Source organism: Haliaeetus albicilla, chromosome 18 (assembly GCF_947461875.1).
Source record: "Haliaeetus albicilla chromosome 18, bHalAlb1.1, whole genome shotgun sequence".
Classification (NCBI taxonomy): domain Eukaryota; kingdom Metazoa; phylum Chordata; class Aves; order Accipitriformes; family Accipitridae; genus Haliaeetus; species Haliaeetus albicilla.
In genome coordinates, this window is record NC_091500.1 from 16,043,504 (window position 1) to 16,063,707 (window position 20,204).

The 20,204-nt window shown below is 43.6% G+C and overlaps 1 protein-coding gene across 1 annotated transcript; it reads left to right on the top strand.

The window, feature by feature from the left end:
- The first annotated feature begins 4,483 nt into the window (after positions 1-4,483).
- Positions 4,484-20,109, top strand: PDIA6 (protein disulfide isomerase family A member 6). Its single transcript, XM_069805802.1, has 13 exons — positions 4,484-4,584; positions 7,481-7,622; positions 8,837-8,894; positions 9,662-9,788; positions 10,289-10,395; positions 11,830-11,963; positions 12,386-12,500; positions 13,442-13,582; positions 14,781-14,865; positions 14,959-15,031; positions 16,111-16,269; positions 18,795-18,891; positions 19,633-20,109. The coding sequence occupies exons 1-13, from the start codon at positions 4,551-4,553 to the stop codon at positions 19,699-19,701; spliced, it is 1,341 nt and encodes a 446-aa protein (XP_069661903.1). The 5' UTR covers positions 4,484-4,550; the 3' UTR covers positions 19,702-20,109.
- Positions 20,110-20,204: the final 95 nt, after the last annotated feature.

Sequence of the window (20,204 nt, forward strand, 5' to 3'; positions counted from 1 at the left end):
TTTGGAACTGCAGGCACAGGAAGCATTGTCATCATGTACTCTTCTGGATGAATTTTGGAAACTCTCTCTCATGTACTAACTAACTGAATTTGAAAAGCTTTCATGCCTCTGATATTCCAAACTGGATGCTCATCTTCTATAATCCCCTTCCTCCCATAAGGAGTTTGCAAGAGAAGGGTTGTACCCTCTCTTCTGGTATCTGATCTGAGAGATCTCCTCCCGCATCATCCACTCCCTTGCTGCTCACAAGTTTTCAAGCAGCACAGAGGCATCCTCAACAAACTAGATCCTTATTACCCATTTTTCTTTTGCTGCTGAAATGTGAGGGTTCAGTCTATGGTATCTTAAGCTACTAAAAGTCAGGACTGTTGGGATCCTGCCAGACTCTTGCCCCTGAACCTGCACCTTTCCTTGTGCAGCTGGCTCAGGGAATTGAGATGATAGATGAAAACGAACACTGCTGAAAATAAAGCCATTAGCTTTCAGTTAGGTGTCCCCACATTCCTGCTGTCACTGCTTCCAGAGGCACCAGAATGAAATGGGGCCAGACTAGGAACTTTGCCTCCATCAGCACTGGTCACTCCTCCCAAGCTGCTTCACAGGCAACAGTAACACTGGTCTGGCAGATATTAAGGTTGTAAGTACTAAGAAAATAGAACCTTGCTGTTGTTTTAAAGGAGTGGATGTGTCCTCAGATATCTGGGTAACAGAAGCTTCACAGCTCAAGGGATGGACCTCTAACGGGTATACTGCAGCAAACAAGAATCTAGAAAAGGCCACTGGAAATCCTTCTGAAGCATGTTGCAATCACACTGCCTCTCACGTGGCCCAGCTGAATGGCAGGTGACTGTCTATGGCAGTGTGTGTCATTTGCTATCCAGCTTATTTGTTATCAGGATATAACCTAAGAAACAAGACATCTGGCACTGGAAAACACGATGCCTTCTGCTGTTACGCAAAAAGAATAAAGCTCGTATTGGTATACCATGTGATGTGGATACACAATCAGGTAAGACTAGGTGCATCTCAAACTACTGTTTTTTCAATGCCATTTTTAGAGTCCAGAAGTGATTATAAAATGGCTGTGTAACAGGCTAATCCCAAGTAAGTTATGATACCAAAAAGGGAAATGACGGGTCCTGCTGGGGACCTGATTGACCATGACAGTAAAGATGGGAGAAAAAGGCCTGGATCTGAACAGGTGAAAGCTCCATTTAAATAACAGAAGAGGAAAGGTGGCTGATTCCAGCTGTGGTGGGGATCAGGCTAAACCAATCATATCTGGTTTAGGATAATACTGAAGCCTGATAACTGAGTTCACTCCATGTGATGGCCTCACCCTGATCAAGGCAAATGGGCTCCAAAGCTGACAATGTCTGTTGCATCTCTGAACAGCAGATGCTGGAGCCTGGAATATCTGTAGGGCTATACCTGCCAGTTAGTGAAGGCCCCTCAAAATTTTTGCTGCCTCCAAGTCTTCCCCTCCTTCTTTAAACATGGCCAGTTCTCATCATGTGTATCAAATCAGCCAGCAAAAGGCCTTTTTAGAGCTTCCAAACCTTCACCTCAGTCTCATCCTAAACAGGTAATAAGCCTCATTAAGCAGAGAATAGCTTGTCTTAAACTCCATCCATTGCTCCTTCTGAGGCTGTGCAGCAGCTGGCTCCCCTCTGCTAGAAACAAAGCCAGTTGTTCCAGGGAGCAATCCTTATCCCCACCTCTTTTTACTAGCTCTAAGGCTTCCCCTGTTTTTTCTGTCTCCAGTAAAAGCTTCTGTCCACTGTCTTCTGGTAATTGCAGGCCACTAAGATTAAATGCATGTTAATAACACAAATGATAAACGCTACTTCAGGCAAAGCTTGCTTTACTGTGAACTGCATTCCAGGAACACTCAACCATGTCTCAGTTTTGGAGTCAGAAAGTACCCAGAACTTGTAAAACCAGAATCCCTGTGCGTTATACTCCTCCTACTCATCTGCAGGGCAGGAACCAGGCAAGATCCCTGCAATACCAGAATATTCCTTACATTTATAACATTAAACCTCTCCTTGTCTTTTCTGTACAAGTGTTCTTCAAACACTGTATTTCCTTTCTCTGGTAACTGATCTCAGGTTTTGTATCAGCCGGCTCCCCAGCACGCATCCATAAGGTCTCACAGACTCATACATGGAACGGTTTCTGCTGCATCGGTGTGCTGACCTCAGAAATCTGCAAAGTCCCTTCTAATCCTGTCCCTACAATTACCTATACATTTTTAAATATAGACTCAATAACTTGTCTCATTAACATCTGCAGACAAAGTATCTTTCCATTCTTCCCCTTTTCACGTAGCCATGAATCACATGAGGTTTTTTGCCAGAAATATCACAGAAGTTCATGCTGCAATGGAGAAACAGCATCTAAATCTCTTTCAGAGACTCCATTCAAGTACCTTCTTCACTGAGATAGTAAAACCTCATGCGAACTCATTAAAACCCTTAAAGCGTTTTGTCTGAAGGCAGCTCATTTATCAAATACCCTGTATCATTGCCCTATTTTCATTGTTATTTATCACTGTACTAATATTTGTCTTGGTGCAGGTTTTATCAGCAGTATCTTAGGTGTATTTCCAGAACACACACAAAAATGTTGACTTGCTCCTGGTATAGAATTGTTTCCTGCAGTAACTCACTAGGAATTTACCAAGTCAGTAAAGATCTGTGTTAAAAGCTTCTTATTCAGCAATAGGTACTTTAACACAGGTTTCTTGGTGCTATAGAAAAGTTAAACACAGCCATTCAACTTACTGTTGCATGACACTAACGCAAAATAAAATACACTACCTCTACCCAGTTCCTTCTATTAGCCACCCGCCCCAAATTATCAATTTTCTCTGCCAATTTACATGCCATAAAACTATCCTTTAATTATTTCTGGTTTTGAGGATTTTACCTGGAGCCAATGTCATGCTAACTGCTCAATAGCGCCCCAAGGTGTCATGTTTATTTTTTTCATCATACTGGTGAAACTTAAGAGAAATACTCATTTCCTTGGGAAAGACAGTCTGCAGAGCAGCTCCTGTTTGCTTTAGGAGTCAGTAAAATAATAGGTGAGGTATGTTTCATCTTAAGATCTAGGAATCGCCACAAACTTGAACCTGCCTGCTCAGAAGGCTGTCCTTTTATGGATGGAGATGCCAAGATGTCAGTATTTTATAGCCATTCTGGTTAAAACTTTTATTTCATGCATCCCTGTTCCTCCATATCTGAAACATCTTGAAGGTGAAAATGGCTGCCTGTTCTCACTACCATGCTAACAATTTTGTACTCTCAAAAAGCAGGACTTAATTGTACTGAAAAGCACTACTTGTGAGCATGAAGCAATGGGCGTATGGATGGGGGTAAAATTTAGACCACTTAAGATCCAACTGCTGAAAAATTCTATTTCAACGGTACATTAAGTCCAGCTACTACCACTACACTAAAAAATTCACAGCTCACTTAACGGCTGAATCCTAGCTCTGCAAAAACCTTTTGTCTGCATCTATGCCCACCAACAACATAGCCCCAAGCTCTAGTACTCTCCTGCAATGTGTAGTCATGGGGGGCGGGGGGGGGGGACACACAACAACCAGCTTTTTTAATCCGTTATTGCTGAAGCTTTTGAACTTGGATGCTGATTTTTCATACAAAATAGCCATATATACATTGTGCTGCTGGACCCAAACTTTCCAAGTCTCTGTTGGATGCAAGCAGGTTATCTAGGTTTTAACAGCACTCGTACCACCATGCACCAGCTGCCATCTCTCCCTACTTTTATTTCCTTGGCTACAGAAGATGCAGCTAGGCTAATTTCTACTTTTACATGGAAGCTTGTGACTTGCAAACAATTTTTTTTTCAAATCTAGATGCCTGCCTTGGTTTTCACAGTGACACCATTCGGACTGTCAAGTCCTTGAGACTTACGTTTGCACTGAGAGGCGGTACAAAAGAAGCTCGGGCACCAAACAGGACAAACCACTGGCCTGCCTTCCTTCTCCTTGAAGGCCTGCGCGGGTTTCAGCCCAGACCCAGACAGCCACCAGGGCTGCGAGGCGGGGAGCGGCTGAGGGCGCTCTGGCTGCGGCAGGACCCTGGGAAGCTGCTAGAAGCAGGCTGAGAGCGCTTTGCCAGGGGCAGCCTGCTGGCAGCGCTCACCACGCACACCTCTGCCACCCTCCTGCCCTCTGCAGCTCCCGGCCAACCCCAGGACACCGCTCCCGCTCCCGCTCCCGCTCCATCCCCGCTCCCGCTCCCGCTCCATCCCCATCCCCATCCCCGGCCCGCCAGGCCAGGCCAGGCCAGGCCCCCCTCCCCCTCCCCCTCCCCCTCCCCCTCCCCCTCCCCTCAGAGCCTCCTTCGGCCACCCGCGCCCAGCAGCGACTGACGCGACCTCTCCCCATTGGCTATGCCAGTGCGCGAGCGCCGGCGCCGCCAATGGGCGGCGGCCACGGCGCGGAACGCGCGGCGCGTGAGCCGGGGGGCGGGGCGGGCAGGCTCTAGTAGCGGCGGCCGAGGGAGCGGGGGGCAGCCATGGGGGTGCGCGCTGCGGGCCGTCTCTGGTGGGGTAGGAGCCGAGGGGACCGCGGGGGGGCGCGGCGCGGCGGCTGTCCGGGCGGCGTGAGGGGGCGGCTGGCCGGCCGGCCGGCCACGGCTTCCTTCGTCCCGGCTGTCCGGTGTGGGCCCGGCCCGTCGCGGCGGGAGGGAGCTAGGCGGAGGGCTGAGGGAGCGGGCGGCCGTCCGGCCGCTGGGGAGGGGCTGGGAGCCGCCGTGCGCCCGTCTCCCGCTCGGGGATGGGGCGAGGGCTCTAGGCCGTGCGGGCCGCGCTCCGGGGTGGCCGGCGGGTGGCTCGTGGAGTGGGGGGCAGCGCCTGCAGCCGCCTTTGGGCCGTTGCCGGTCCGAGCCGCTGTGCCCCCCGGGGCGGGGGGGACATGCCGCGCCGCCCCGCCCCCGGTTACTCGGTGGGTAACTGGCGTGCGGCCTAAAGATCCCAGCAACAACAACAACAAAAAAGAAAATGGTGCTTATCTCTCACACTAATTAAAAAAAAAAAAAATCCGAACCGCTTTGATTTCCAGTAAATTGTGATGTTTTACTTGCCCGGCTGCCCTGAACTGGGATCTAGTGCTGTAAGGGCAGTCGGAAAGTAATGACTGAAGACAAAGGGAGGAGTCCGTGGGGAATTGCACTTCCTCTTCCCCTCCCCCTGCTGCTGGGTCTTCTGTGCCGAATAAATCGGTAACCCTGTTAAGTAGTCCCCCGCGGACCCCTTTATAGAAATACCGAGGGTGCAGCTAACACTGCACGGGGCCGAACGGGGAAGGCTCTCGCTCACCGAGCACAGATGTGCAGGGACGGGTGAACTTCAGCACACCGAGTTCTGCTGCAGAAGGGGGTGGGTATTTAAGGAGGAAGTTCACAGAATCATCATCCAGTAGCAAAAGGTTTTTTTAACAAATCTTCAGAGTTACAATTTGGCTTTTTGATGAGGACTAGCAATACCAGCATGTAGATGCCTTAGTTGGTTTAACCGTGCTCCTGTCTATCTAATTTGCTTACCTTAGAAAACAACTTTCAAAACCAGATTATCTGAGGTTGGTTTTTTTGCTTTAATGTCAAGAACAGATTTGCGTTTTCCTGGCTTAGATGCTTGTAGGAAAATGAGCGGTTTATTTGCTAAAGATGAATTAAATCTTGAAAATTTCACTATAGAAAGGAAAGTTATACTACCAGTTCATGAGTTATAGCTTAAACAGAAATGCAGTGATACGTGACTAGGTGAATTTCACCATGTGCTTTCTTTCATGAGTTCTCTTTAGCAGGTGTTTTTGCATAAGCTAGAACTTCTCTATTTGAAGAGACAGAAATGGCTGAGTGAACTCTGTTCAGCTTCTGAATGTATTCTGCCAGAGATCTCTTTAGGTGATGCCACAATATGCTGATTTCGATTTAATGCTCTCTTTCCATCTATAAAAGGGTTTCTCTCTTGAGAATGACTGTAATGTTCAAGTAGTTTTTTCCATCCTTGTTTTCTTACTCTACCCCAGTGGCAGCTGCTACTGTAGGTCACTGTAACATGCTGTGACAGCCACAGATCGCCTTGGAAGTCTGTTGATCAGTGCTGTTTGTGTGGGGCATACTGAAGGGAGAGAGCCAATCTAATGTGTGAATCTGGTGGTGGAAACCAACTGAGATCACGCCAAAAGAAAAGGCTTGGGTCCTAGGGCTAGAAGAAGCCATTAGGAGGGGGAGTGGTGCAGTGGATAGGGCACTGGGTTGCAGTGTGGCAATTCAGTCCTGACCTCTGGCAGAGTAACCTGGAAGATGTTATTTGTCAGCTTCTCTCACCTGCAGAATAGGTGTAATGAAACTGGCTTTTTTTGAGCAGGACTGATAAAGTGTAGGTGATGCTGTGCAGTCTGTGTACCATGTACTGTAGGGTTTCTGCATTACTGAACTGTATCTTCCTCTCATATTCAGTCTTGAGAGAGAATGTGCAGCTTACCATGCAAGTTATTAACCGCTTGCAGCAAAGCTAATTGTTTTTTGCCTAGTTCTAACTGCAGTGTCTGAGCTCTTACTTCCTCCAGTCTTTGGTGGATTAGGAAAAGTCTTTTGCTATGTGAATTTTGTTACAGAGATGCTTGTCATCTTTCATCAAGTCATCTCTCAAGCTCTCTGACTAGGTAGAAGGAAGGATTACGAGGTTTTATGTGGAAAGTTGCAAGCAATAATAAGATCCCGAAGTGACCAGAAGTATGAAGTCTTCTTAAGAGAAAGCAATTTCCTTGTACATTTTAATGATAACTTTTTTTTTAGCATTCTAAGAGTGCTGGAGTTGTGAACCAGAGAGATTTAGCTGTTGTTCTCCAGTCTGTTGCTAGAGAGATGAATTACTGGTAGACCAAGATCCTTATGACCAAGAATGAAGGAGCTCCTTACACTACCAGTGCATCAAGTGCTGGTCCTAAAATCACCGTAACTGTACTAAGACTAGTTGGGACAGTCCTGCATTATGTGATCCTATAAAAGATATGTTTGAGTGCCTGCTGTGCAAGAGGTGTGGACAGTTGGTTTAGGAGTTTCTGTGAGAAAGAACTGAAAGAAAACATAGCTTATCATGGGGATACCTGTGGAAGTTCTGCTGGTTTTGTACCAGTAGTATTTAGGGTAGCAGCTTTGACAAAAGACTGTCTGGAGGGCCATAGCAGGGGTGGCATAATTCCAGTTAGCTTTAGGCACAGAGAATATATTACATGATCCTGTGGAATCAGGATTTAAGTGAGGAGGGAAAGCGTATATCTTGCCTTAAATTCCTTTTTTCCAGCCAAACTGGAATCCCTTTCCCTGATTTCCTCCCCCTGCTGCTGATTTGCAGGCAGTGGGGAGGTGATTTAGCCATGGCAACAGGAGAATCATAAATGTTCTGCAGGAATGCTGACTGCTTTGCTTTTTTGTTCTAGGCACAGTGAGCTGTACGTTATTCCTGGCAGTTAACTGTTTATATTCAGCCAGTGATGATGTGATAGAGCTAACACCAACTAACTTCAACAAGGAGGTCATTCAGAGTGAGACCCTGTGGCTCGTGGAGTTCTACGCCCCATGGTAAGAATTACAGCTGTGTACTTATTTGCTCTTAGCATGGAGGAGCAGCATAGGAATCTGCTGCTGATCAGTCCAGGGTTTCATTCAGTTGTTGGCGGTACAGTTATCAGTTTGATGGCCTTGTGACTAGCCAAATAGCTGTAGTTGGGATTCCTATTTTAAATATCGTCAAGAGTGGAAAAAGGCAGGAATTGGTTTCAAGTTGGCAAGTAGGATCTAATAACAAAAGCTTGTATGCCATTTTACTACTTCAATTTCTCTACTGAAATTAGTATTAAAAATGACTGATCAGAGTGGTTAGTGGATCAATAAGTAAGTGAGAAGGCTGCTCGCTTCTCTCTTTCTGAACCTAATTCTCATGTGAAAGCACAGATCTGAATTCACACTTGGAATTTCCCATTTCCATTGAAAAATACTGGCTTTGTGCATCTTAATTTAGCACCTCTATCTCCCATCCTGCTCATGTCCAGTGTGTGGAATCTCTTCCACATAAATTCTGGTGATGTATATTCCATCTTTGCACAAATCCTCTGTGCTATTGCCATCCAAAGCTCCATGTTCTGTAGAAAGGAGCCTTTCATTGATTGCAACAGCCTGACTCTGGACTGAGAGGTTTAGGGGAAAGCTTGCTGTGCTGCTTCTAGTGTTTGTTGCAGTTTTACAGGCAACAGAAAGCTCTGTTAAACAGTGGTAATAGTGTAGAACTGGAATAAGTAAATGAGCAGCTCCTCTTTCTCTACAGACTTTGATGCTGTGATTATATGCTAGTTGCCGGTCAGCTGTTGGTCTTTTCCCCCAGACACCTCCAGGAAACGTGCCACAAATTCTTGCTAGTTAAGAAGTTACCTCTAGAATAATTTTTTTCAGGCCTTATCACAGGTCCATTTTAGCTTGCAACAAGCAGACTAGCATGCATATCTGGATTTTGGTGTGCACATTTGCCTCTGTTAGGAAAGCCAGTTAGCTTTTTTTGTGCGTGTGTGTGTGTGTATGCACTTATGTAATACACATGGAGGTTTCTCTTCAGAAGTCTGAGTGATGATGTGATGTTGTGGCATAGCCTCTTCCCCTCCTCATGAGTAGATCTTAAGTCTCCCACAATTTGCTGTGAGTGACTGTTCTGTAATTGCAAACCCAACAAGACCACTCTATTTCGGAAATAGTTGTCAGATCTGAATGACAATTACTGTTGGTTTTGTTTTGTTTTTTTAAAGGTGTGGTCATTGTCAAAGACTAACCCCTGAGTGGAAGAAAGCAGCAACAGCATTAAAAGTAAGTTTAACCTTTGAAATGTGCTTGTGGCAGTGGATTGAGGAGAATTTGGCTGTTTGTCATCTGGCTTGGGAACATGGAGGTGGGGTTTGGTCCCCAAAACCATATGTCACTTTAATTGTACTTGTCCAGTCAGAGAAGTGACCAGTCAGAGGCACTTAAAGTCAGGATTTTTGTGGTTTTTTCTTTTTTAAAAGAAGCCATTGAATTGTACAGGAAGCAAGTCAGTTCTGTCCCTGTGAATTTCTGTTACTGTTTTTCAGGGCTGCTTTTAACAGCACCAGAGGACATTAGAACCCAGCCATCCCCCAAAATAGCATGTTTCTCTTTTCTTCCTCGCTGTTCTGTCACCTGCCTCTGAACAGTATGAACCGAATAGCTGAAAACAGCTTTGTAAGCTGTTGGTGATGAGTATTTCTTTAACTGCAGAAAACTTGGTCATGTAGTGATTTGCTAAACTCTTGCCTATGTGAAATATATTTCCCTTAAAAATAATAAAAACAGAAAAACAAAAAACCCCAAACCAACCAAACAAAACCCAGCTAAAAAAAAACCTAAAAAATTTAAAGTTTTTTTTGTCAGGATGAAGAAAGAAAGGGACATATATGGTGTTTTGTAGTTTAATGCTTTTGGGGGGATAACGCCTCTTATGGTGACTGTTTTCTTACCCTCGTAATAACTCTTTTTCTCTCCAGCACGCACAGAGTATACAATGTGTTAAATCACTGTAGAAGTCTTGTCTTAGTTTTTGGGTTTTATTTCCACAGGGTGTAGTGAAAGTAGGTGCAGTAGATGCAGATAAACATCAGTCCTTGGGTGGACAGTATGGAGTCAGAGGGTTTCCGACTATCAAGATATTTGGAGCCAACAAAAACAAAGCAGAGGATTATCAGGGTAAATGTGGTGCTCTTTCACGTGTTGCATGCCTAAAAACTTCCCTGAATACAGTAATTATGGTAGCTGTTAATGCTGTCTTGTGTGGTGTTTCCTTCCTGTCTAGTGCTTATAGTAACTGAGAGGCACATGGGTGGGACTTGTTTGACCAAATGGTGCGTGTCGTAGCATGCGCTAACAGTCCCACCTGCAGTTTGTAGTTGGTGGAGGTTGATAGGCAGATCCAAAGAATTATTCCTTTCTTCCTGTTTACTCGGAGCTTGCCAGAGTCACTCCTCTGCATCAGATAAAGGGAGTAGTTGAAAAGTGGAGTGAAGCCAATCCTGCTGCTTGTGTTTAAGTCAGTGATGTCCCACCACTACTACCATATCACTCATAGCCCAGTCCTGCTTTTCCTGAAAAATCCTCAGGGTGAAGGAATATTAAGTTTGTAATTAAGTCAGAGGCCTACCTTAAACTGGCCTTTTGATGCTTTAATCACTCATTTTGCTGCATTGCAGGTGGCAGGACAAGTGATGCTATTGTCGATGCTGCTCTAAGTGCTCTTCGGTCCCTGGTGAAAGACCGTCTTAGTGGCAGAAGTGGAGGATATAGTTCTGGGAAACAGGTATTTGAGGGAATGTGTGTGTTTGTTTTCAACTGGAGACTGTACAGGAGATCGGAGCTTGTGCTCCTGACTTAGTTCACAGAATAGGTGAGGTTGGAAGGGACCTCTGGAGGTTGTCTAGTCCAGCCCCCCTGCCTAGTGCGAGATCAACTAGAGCAGATTGCTCAGGGCTGTGTCCCATCAAGTTGTGAGTATCTCCAAGGACTGAGACTCCACATGGATGGCACTCTTTGGGCAACCCGTTCCAGTGTTTGACCACCCTCACAGTAGAAAAGTTTTCTCTTATGTTTAAACTAAATTCCTGTATTTCAACTTAAGCCCTTTTTATCGTGACACTGGGCATTGCAGAAAAGAGTCTGCCTTTGTTTTCTTTACTCCCTTCCATTTGGGTATTTATATACCTGGATAGGATCCATGCTGAGCCTTCTCTTTCCAGCTGAGCAATCCCAGCTTTCTCAACCTCTTGTCATATGTCAGATGCTTAAAGCCCTGAATCAGCTTTTACCCTTGGCTGGACTTGCTCCAGTGTGTGCATGCCTCTTATACTGGGGAGCCCAGAACTAGACACAGCACTCCAGGTGTTTCACACAGTGCTGAGCAGAGAGCAAGTTCACCTCCCCAGACCTGCTGGCCTAGTGCAGCTCAGGAGACTGTGAGGTGCCTTTGCCACAGGGGTGCAGTGCTGGCTTATGCTCAGCTTGTCCACCAGGACCCCCAGATCCCTCTCTGAAAAGCTGTTTTCCAGCTAGTCAGTCCCCAGTGTGTACTGGTGCATGGGGTTATTCTTCCCCAGGTGCATCTCCCTTTGAACTTTGAGGTCTCTGTGAGCCCCATTATCCAACTGGTTTAAGTACCATTTGTCTAGTCCTAGTCTAAGCTAGATGGGCGAGTTTTTTCTAATTTAGTAGTGTTCTTCTGATGTTGGCTTGCTGGATTTCTCCCTGAAGGTAAATTGAAAAGCTTCTGGCTCCTCCTACTGTTTCTAAATCATGGAGCAAGTATACTCCAACATCCTCAGGCTGGCCAGATAAAAGACCTAGGTGGACTGTACCCTGTAGTGTGTATTGCACTCGCACGTTTGTTTTGCCTGGAAACCAGGGCACAGCGGGGTGGTGGGGTCTTGGCACTTTGTTCTTGGACAGGTCAGAGCATGAGGAACTGGGGAAGTGTTCTCGCATCTTGTTAGTCAGTTTGACTTGATTTCTCTTTCTTTTGGGGGGGGGGGGGGTTCACTTGCTGTTTCTTGAAAGTGCTCTGGGGGTAGGCTGTGTGTATTGTCAGTTCTAAAATGGGAAAGGTGTATGACCTAACACTGCCTCTTTTGTATCTCATTCAAATAAAGACCATTTTGTACGACATGACACACAGAAGAGGGCTTGTGTGGGAAACCAATTTTGGTTACATCTTATGTGAGGGTCTGTTTGTTTCTTACAGAGCCGAGAGAGCGGAGGTGGAGATAAGAAGGATGTGATTGAGCTGACCGATGACAGCTTTGATAAGAACGTCATAAACAGTGATGATGTGTGGATGGTGGAGTTTTATGCCCCATGGTGTGGGCACTGCAAAAAGTAAATGAGGTTTTTCTTTGACAATTCATTTCCCATTACTGCTTAGTTTTGTGTGATACCCTTAATCCCCTAAAAGAGACCTTGCATCTCTGGTATATCAGAAGTGGGGTTTTCTGTAAGGTGTTTTAACAAAAACATGTGGGCTTTTCCTGCTCAGGGCACCCTGGTGGTGCTCTGGCTGCATTCCTCCTTAGCAGTAAAAATCCCAGTTACCAGTGGAAATAAGATCCAGAACTTTTATTAACCTTTTCATTTCTTCAGTTGCAGGACTTCAGTCTCATTTGGAATAACCCTCCTAGCTGTCGTTCTCTGCAGAGACTTTATTTTTTTCCCTGAGTGGAGTATGCTACGGAATGGTGGAATGTGGTATACTTTTGCTAGCTCTAAGAGAGCTTAGAGCACTTGTACTCTTTGTTTTTCAGCCTGGAACCAGAATGGGCAGCTGCTGCCACTGAGGTGAAAGAACAAACAAAGGGAAAAGTAAAGCTGGCTGCAGTAGATGCAACAGTCAATCAGATGCTGGCAGGCCGATACGGGGTAAATGTCTCTGCAGTGGTTACAATTTCCTTTCCATCTTTAGCATGTCAGATTTCCCTTTAATGCTTACTGAACTGTTCCTTAATCTGGTACCTCTTAAGTGTTTTGTGCTAAAAATAATGTTAAGTGACACATACCATTTTTCCCCAAATAATTCATTCCTGAATGTCAGTAACAATATAAGTAAATGGAGTGAGAAGAAAGGAATAAATCTGGATGATGCTGATGAAAAAGGCTGTTCATTTCTGTAAGATCTTGTATACCTTTATCATCTGAAGTGAGAGATCTCTCCTTTCAGACTGTTTGTGCTCGCTGAGCATCTTCAGAACCTGCACATGTACCTGTACATGTTGGAGCCAGTTGTCAGGGATCCAACAATATTAGCTGCCCAGATCAGCTATGATGTGTGCCCAGAGTGAACTGATACTCTTGAATTTTTTAATACAGTACAGGGAACTTAGTGTGCTGCTTAGTTTACCTTTAAGTGTATGTGGCTGGCAATCAGCATGAACACTGAACAAGTTTTACTGGAAATGTAGCAGAGGGAGCTTAAGATCCACTTGTTGCCATGTAGCCACAGTGCTGTTTCCCTACAGATAAAATGGGTAACTAATGTCTAATAAATACAAAGAGTTAAGATAGTCCTCATGGCACTTAACCCTGCAGTGCTTGGTGTGTCTAAATTGAGGTGACACCATTGCTGATTCATCAGGCCTAAAACTTAAAACAGTATTTCAGTGTGTGTTAACTTTGTTTTGAATTGTTGCACAAGTAGGAAGCTAGAAAATTGTTCAGGTTCAGTTATAACCTGCTGTGAGACTGGATTCATGTAGATGTTCTCTCTTCCCTTTCTCTTAATCTAGAACACATCAGAGTAGCAGATAACTTCCACCATAAATATTTGGATTTATTTGAGCTGATGGCTTAAACTTGTCTTTCAGATTCGTGGATTTCCCACCATTAAAATCTTCCAGAAAGGAGAAGACCCTGTTGATTATGATGGTGGGAGAACTAGATCTGATATCATTGCTCGTGCTCTGGATCTGTTTTCTGATAATGCACCACCACCTGAGCTCCTGGAGGTACCTCTACATCATTTTTTTTCAAAGTGCTTTTCCTTCATATCCTTTGCAGCAGTTTTTACAGGACTGTATCAACTGTAAAAACAGCCTAAATATGCTGCTTGCACACTGTTTTGCAGCAGGTCAAGGATGGCAAGACTGATCATTCAGCTTTCTGTTATTTTTTTACTGTGAATTTGTTGTTGACTGAAAGATTATCAGAATTGATACATTGAAGGCACTGACAGAATGGTGCCAGAGTGTCTGAATCCTCTCTTGAGGAAGAGTCAAAATGTTGGGTTCTGTGCCACACCTTTTTTTTTTTTTACAAGAGGGCAGGGTTTTGTCATTTGTAAGCCATCCATTAGGAGATGCATGATGACTAATCTTGCTTGTTGGCCAAAAAATTCCACCCTCTATGTGGTGACTTCTAGTTTCAGCTTGATGTTGGTAGATTTGAAATGGTGATCAGTTGTCCCCAAAGTGGGGTGCATGCAAGACAACCCCTTGGGGTGCAGGAAAAAAAAAATTTGTACCATTAATAAACTTAAAGATATTTTAAAATGTTTATTTCATCCTTGTTATCCTTTTAAAATGTCTATTTTCTGTATGCTTTATAATGTATACGTTAGTACAGTAGTACATGTATATAATTAAAATACATATATCAGGGCTGCTTGCTTAGAAAATTTTTTACTGATAGGGGTGCACAATCAAAATTTGGAGACCACTGATGTAGATAAATGGGTTGATTCCTTTTTAAGGTAGATCACACAAAAATGGTATTGCTGTGTTAATGTTGATGAAATGTCCTCATCTTCAGCAAATGCTGCACCCTGCTGGCTCTCCTTATGCTAGCAGCACCATGAATGAAACCTATAGGCATATGCATAGGCGTATGAGTGTGCTGTTTCCAGCCCTGGTCCAAGGACAGGGATTTGGAGCAAGAAGTGGTATCTTACCGTGCTCTCTGTAAACCTTATTTGGTATTGCTTATTTCCTGTTGCTGCAAGTCTCAACAGAAGATTTTGTGAACTCTTTGTAATCAATCTTGTGTTGGGGGACCAGTGAAGTAGGAGAGGCTTGTAAGCTTTTTGTGTCAAGTTGCTTCAGTGCTTATTACCTTGTAGGATAGAGTTGATAGGCTGTTGGAGGGAAGTGCGGTCACAGCTGGGTAACCAAGTCTTACTCTTACTGACTTTCTGTGGCTTTCTTCTAGATAATTAACGAAGATGTTCTGAAGAGTACCTGTGATGCTCATCAGCTCTGCATCATTTCTGTCCTGCCTCATATTCTTGACACAGGTAGACATACAAGCAAGCAGACTTCTGTATGAATTTGTCACTTGAAGCATTTAGTTGTAGTTTTTAACTTGTCCAATTCTGTCTAACAAACAGGAGCTTCAGGGAGGAATTCTTACCTTGATGTCATGTTAAAAATGGCTGAAAAATACAAAAAGAAAATGTGGGGGTAAGTGTCGTTGTAGACTGGTCCTCTTGGAAAAGATGTGAGTGTTTTTAGAGATAACAGGATGGAATTTGTATGAGTGATTCATCTGCAGGTAAGAGTTGTTCCTTGTTCAGTATGGTATATGTTGGTATTCTAACTGTACTGCGGGAGGGGGTGCTGTGGCTTTAGAATAAACTGCTGATTGTTTTTTTTCTTTTCATCCACCTCTCAAATCCTGCATTTACAAGTGATATCTAAGCATTAATGAGATCAGGTTAAGCATCTTTTACTCTTGTTCTGAATACTAAAATATTTTGGGGCAGTATTTATCCAGTTTCTTTTAGAGTCTTTTGCTGGTGGGTAAGTCCGCTGGTATGACTGCTGAATTCTTAACAAAAAAAAAGTAAATTGCAGTTTATTAACAAGTTTCGTGCTCTCAGAGAAGCAGGCCAGCAGGTTTTGCCTTTTCTCCTCCTCTCAAATAGAGGTTAGGATCTGTGGGACTTCTCTGGGAAGTGAGAGTTGTTCTGACACACTGACTGCTGTGAAAAGGGCGTGAAATGGCATGAAAGCCTGGGGGAAAATGCTGAGATTGGCTGATTCCAGAGGTCCTTCAGGGGACTTACTAAGCATTGGAGGAACTGAGACCTGACCAGTGAGGCACTAATACTGAGTGAAATAGTGGTCTTTCAGTCTTTGGCCAGAAATCCTCTACAGTGTGCTTTGGGCGGTACTTTGTCATGTTTAGATCTGTGACTTGAGCCATTTTAAACCTTACTTAGTATAGGCTGAAGTGTAATTCGTTCAGATTGGTAACATAGTTCTTTCCCTGGACTCTTTCACAGCTGTTGTTCTGATCCAGCTTTCAGTGGCTGTGAGCATGGAGTTGGCCTAGAGGTGTTGTTGAGGAAGGGCTTTCTTCTGTTACATGGTTCAAGATTGGGACCCTCTAGTCCCTGCTGACTTCAGTAACAGTTGACACTGTCAAGGGCAGTTCAGAGCCCAGCCTGAACTCTGCAGAGTTGCAGGATATGTGCAACTTCAAAATGATTGTAGTGCCTATCCTAATTATTCATTTTCTATTTTATCTTTTCCTCAAGGTGGCTGTGGACAGAAGCAGGTGCTCAGTCAGATCTTGAGAGCTCTCTGGGGATTGGAGGCTTTGGTTATCCAGCAATGGCAGCTGTTAATGCTCGGAAGATGAAATTTGCCCTTCTGAAAGGATCGTTCAGTGAGCAAGGGATTAATGAGTTTCTCAGGTATGAAATCTTTAAGTGACTTAAATGTTTCTGTAACTGGGGCTGAGACTGTTCAGACCAAAATCAGGCTCTCCTGGATCTGACAAGACTTGCACAGTTAAGAGAATTAAGAGGATGAGCATTCACTGGAGTAAGGGAATGATTTCAGTGGGAATTGCAACTACTAAAGCAGTCGCTACCTTTTTGTGGTGGACAGAATTAAGTAGCTGATCATTTAGACTTAAATGGTAGTTTTAGCACAACTTTTGAGAACAGAAGTGAGCTTTGATCGAGAAATTCTGGTTCTCTGGTAGCTCAAGAAATTAATGGGACTTGGTAATCAATACTAATTAATTCAAGTGGTGCACTCTGATTAGTAATTGGGAAGTTCCCAGTTTGGGAATCTAAACGGGTGCTGTTGAGGTTCTGTATGTTGCTGTTCATCTATTCCTGTCTTCCCCTTCCCCATTCCCCTGGCATCCAGTAAGCTAATCGGGAGAGCTGAAGCAATCCATCCAAAAAGTCAATAGCTCTCTGCTCAGCTCAAGTTCCCTGAAACTGCCGCTTGCGTAGTTGGGCAAGAGCCAGTGCTGAGAAGAATTGAATGGGGAAGGGAAATGGACAGGAGCATAGAAGGTGGCAGCAGCACTGAAACAGTGCAGTTAAACTGTTACTTTAAGCATGGTCAAAGTGAAGTGGGAACTCTGCTTCTGGATAAAACACCAGCTGCCATAAGGTATGTAAGAGCCTTTGAGAGCTTACATTAGCAGTGTTATTTCTATGTCCTTGCTTGGAGAATGTCAGAGGACAGTCAGAATTGCAAAAGTACAGCAGTCTCTTTTGCCACCTTGCCATAAGCAGCATGTTAATTCAACCCTGTTCCTGCTGGGTTAATGGAAACAGTGCTATATTCTCTTACCTGTGTAAGTGATCAGACTTTCTTCTTTATGCCAAAAAGGGAGTGTTCTCAGAGCATCAGCTAAAATTTAGGATTCAGATGCAGGAAGAGTAATACCAGGCAGTCTGTACTAATGCATGTGAGAGAAATGTTTGCCTTTTCTCAGACATGGCAAATTCCCTTAGTCTACAAAATCCATCTTAGTGAGGCCTTTCCTGGTAAGGGTGGATGGTGCTTCCAGGACACAACAGCCAACTTAACAGCTTATATTACATTAGATAATTGGTTTGGTATTGTCTTACTACACAGCAATACTTGCTAGAATAATCTCTTACCTGACACTTCAGTGCAGCTGTACTGCCTAAAGAAAGCAGTAAAAGCACAGTCAATGTAGCTGGCTGTTAACTCAGCTTGCTGTGTGCAGCTTTTGTAATTTAATAGACAGTCTCAACACTGTTGACCAAAAGTAAGGAAGTCGGCACTGAGACAAGCATAAAAATTCTAGACTCCATCTAATGAGGAATGCTGATGCAGTCTTATTTGCTTCTGAAAGAATGCAAAGGGATTAGCTCTTCAGGATTTTAATGTTAGGCTTTTTGAGCAAGCCTAACTAGCAAGTGCAAGATGGAGTGTCTCAAATACCTCATACCCATTGTAACCTGTGGAGGCTTAGCCTCCACTAAAAAAATCACTAGTAATTTCAAGTTAACAGTTGCAGGTGACTTTCAAAACTAGAATTACAGACTCCTTTTGGAGTTGTCTTAAGTGGTAAACATACTGTTAAAGGGGCTGTATTTATCCATGATTGTTACACTGCTGTCCTGGTTTCAGCTGGGATAGAGTTAACTGTCTTCCTAGTAGCTGGTACAGTGCTATGTTTTGAGTTCAGTATGTGAAGAATGTTGATAACACTGATGTCTTCAGTTGTTGCTAAGTAGTGTTTAGACTAAAGTCAAGGATTTTTCAGCTTCTCATGCCCAGCCAGCGAGAAAGCTGGACGGGCACAAGAACTTGGCACAGGACACAGCCAGGGCACCTGACCCAAACTGGCCAACAGTGTATTCCATACCATGTGACGTCCCATCTAGTATAGGAACTGGGAAGTGGGGGGCGGGGAATCGCTGCTCGGGGACTAGCTGGGTGTCGGTCAGCAGGTGGTGAGTAATTGCCCTGTGCATCATTTGTACATTCCAATCCTTTTCTTACTACTGTTGTCATTTTATTAGTGTTATCATTATCATTATTAGTTTCTTCTTTTCTGTTCTATTAAACTGTTCTTATCTCAACCCACAAGTTTTACTTTTTCCCAATTTTCTCCCCCATCCTGCTGGATGGGGGGGAGTGAGTGAGCGGCTGCGTGGTGCTTAGTTGCTGGCTGGGGTTAAACCATGACAACTGCTGAAATACAAAATAGTGTAGCTCACATAGTTTGTCTCTTTGGATCTAGTTGTAAATCTGCAATGCTGCTTTAAGGGCTCTATCACTTTCTGCTTCTCAATTAGAAAAGCTTTTGCTTCTGGACAGTTTAGATTTGCTTCAAGAGATGACATCTCAAAGTTTACTTCCTTTTATGTGAAGTGGGTGCTGTTCCAGGTGGATGGAGACTGGAGAAACTTCTTAAATTTAACTTTAACTTGTTTTTTCTCAGGGAACTATCTGTTGGTCGTGGCTCTACAGCACCAGTGGGTGGTGGAGCTTTCCCTAAAATTCATTCAGTTGAACCTTGGGATGGCAAAGATGGTGAGGTAAGAGGTGCTCCATCTCTAAAAGTGCTGATGATTTGCTAGGTTCAGAAATGACTGCATAGATTAACTAAGAACTGGCAGTGTGAAAAATCTTGTTCTTTAAAGATCATGGCAAGTTGTGTTGACAGTTTCCCATTATTTAAATCCTGCCACCAGACCAAACACCAGATTCATCATCTGATGTTGTGGACAGGTACTCCTGCCTAGCTGTTAGGATGTAATCTGAAAGTTGAATCCCTTGAGGCTGAAATGTGTTATTACCTATGCTGAGTAAAGGAGGTGGTAGTGTATGCATTCAAGACCTGAATGTTGTGGAGACTTTGATTCTGCAAAATGCTGATATTACCGTCAAAGTCTTAATGTCAAAGTTTGTAAGATAAAGTCTGTGTAGTAAATAACACAGTGATTAAGTATGTTCTTAAGGTTCAACATTGCTGTAAAAAACAAAGTTACTACAATCCTTTGATCTACTTCAGATGGAATTAAAATATAGAATATGGTAGTAGTTTTGTTACATAGTTTATCTGTATTTGCCTTTATCTGGAGCATTTTTATTGGTAGAAAACAACCTTCTAGTCTAAACTCTGATCACTTGTCCTGTGCTAATACATTTGAGATTTCATGAAAGAGATGACAGGAGGGAGCTTTACTCTCAGGATGAAGTAAGCATCTTTCAAAGTTAGTGATGTCCTGGTGTTAAGCATTTCTAAATGTGTGCTTGAAACCTTCCCTTTTTCACAGCTTCCAGTTGAAGATGATATTGATCTCAGTGATGTGGATCTGGATGACTGGGATAAAGATGAGCTGTGATATCTTCAGGAAACTTCTTTTCTTGGGAGAGTTTGTGCAGTAGTTTGCAACCTGATTCACAATTGGATGGATATTCCAGTGGCCTTTTTATGGAGAAATAGCACCTGACACACTGTGCTATCTGATACACTGCAGCAGTGAACTGTACACATCTCAAGAAAACATTGCAGAAATTCTATGAATTGTCATAACCAGTAAACTTGATTGATTGTATTCTGTGTAACAAATATTTTGAGGACAACATGGATATTTCTTTGGAACATCTTGGTTTTTATTTTGTTGATAGTGTGCTGTTTGAGTGTTACTGGAGGCTGTTAATGTAACCAATTTTAAATGTGATATTTTTTTCATGGAGGTGGAACCTGGTCAGCTTCTGTTTCAATTAAAGAATAAAACAATTATTTTTGACACACAGCGTTAGTCTTGTATAGAGTAACAAAGGTGCACATGATAAAAGCTATCCAATTTTGGATGACTTTTGAAAAATGAACAGTAGAATAGAG

What these genes read in the sequence shown, in the direction of transcription:
- PDIA6 (XM_069805802.1), top strand. Translation starts at nt 4,551, where the DNA reads ATGGGGGTGCGCGCTGCGGGCCGTCTCTGGTGGG. An exon ending in TGCGGGCCGTCTCTGGTGGG is followed by an intron (nt 4,585 to 7,480) that starts GTAGGAGCCGAG and finishes TTTTTGTTCTAG; the next exon opens with GCACAGTGAGCTGTACGTTA. An exon ending in GGGATGGCAAAGATGGTGAG is followed by an intron (nt 18,892 to 19,632) that starts GTAAGAGGTGCT and finishes CCTTTTTCACAG; the next exon opens with CTTCCAGTTGAAGATGATAT.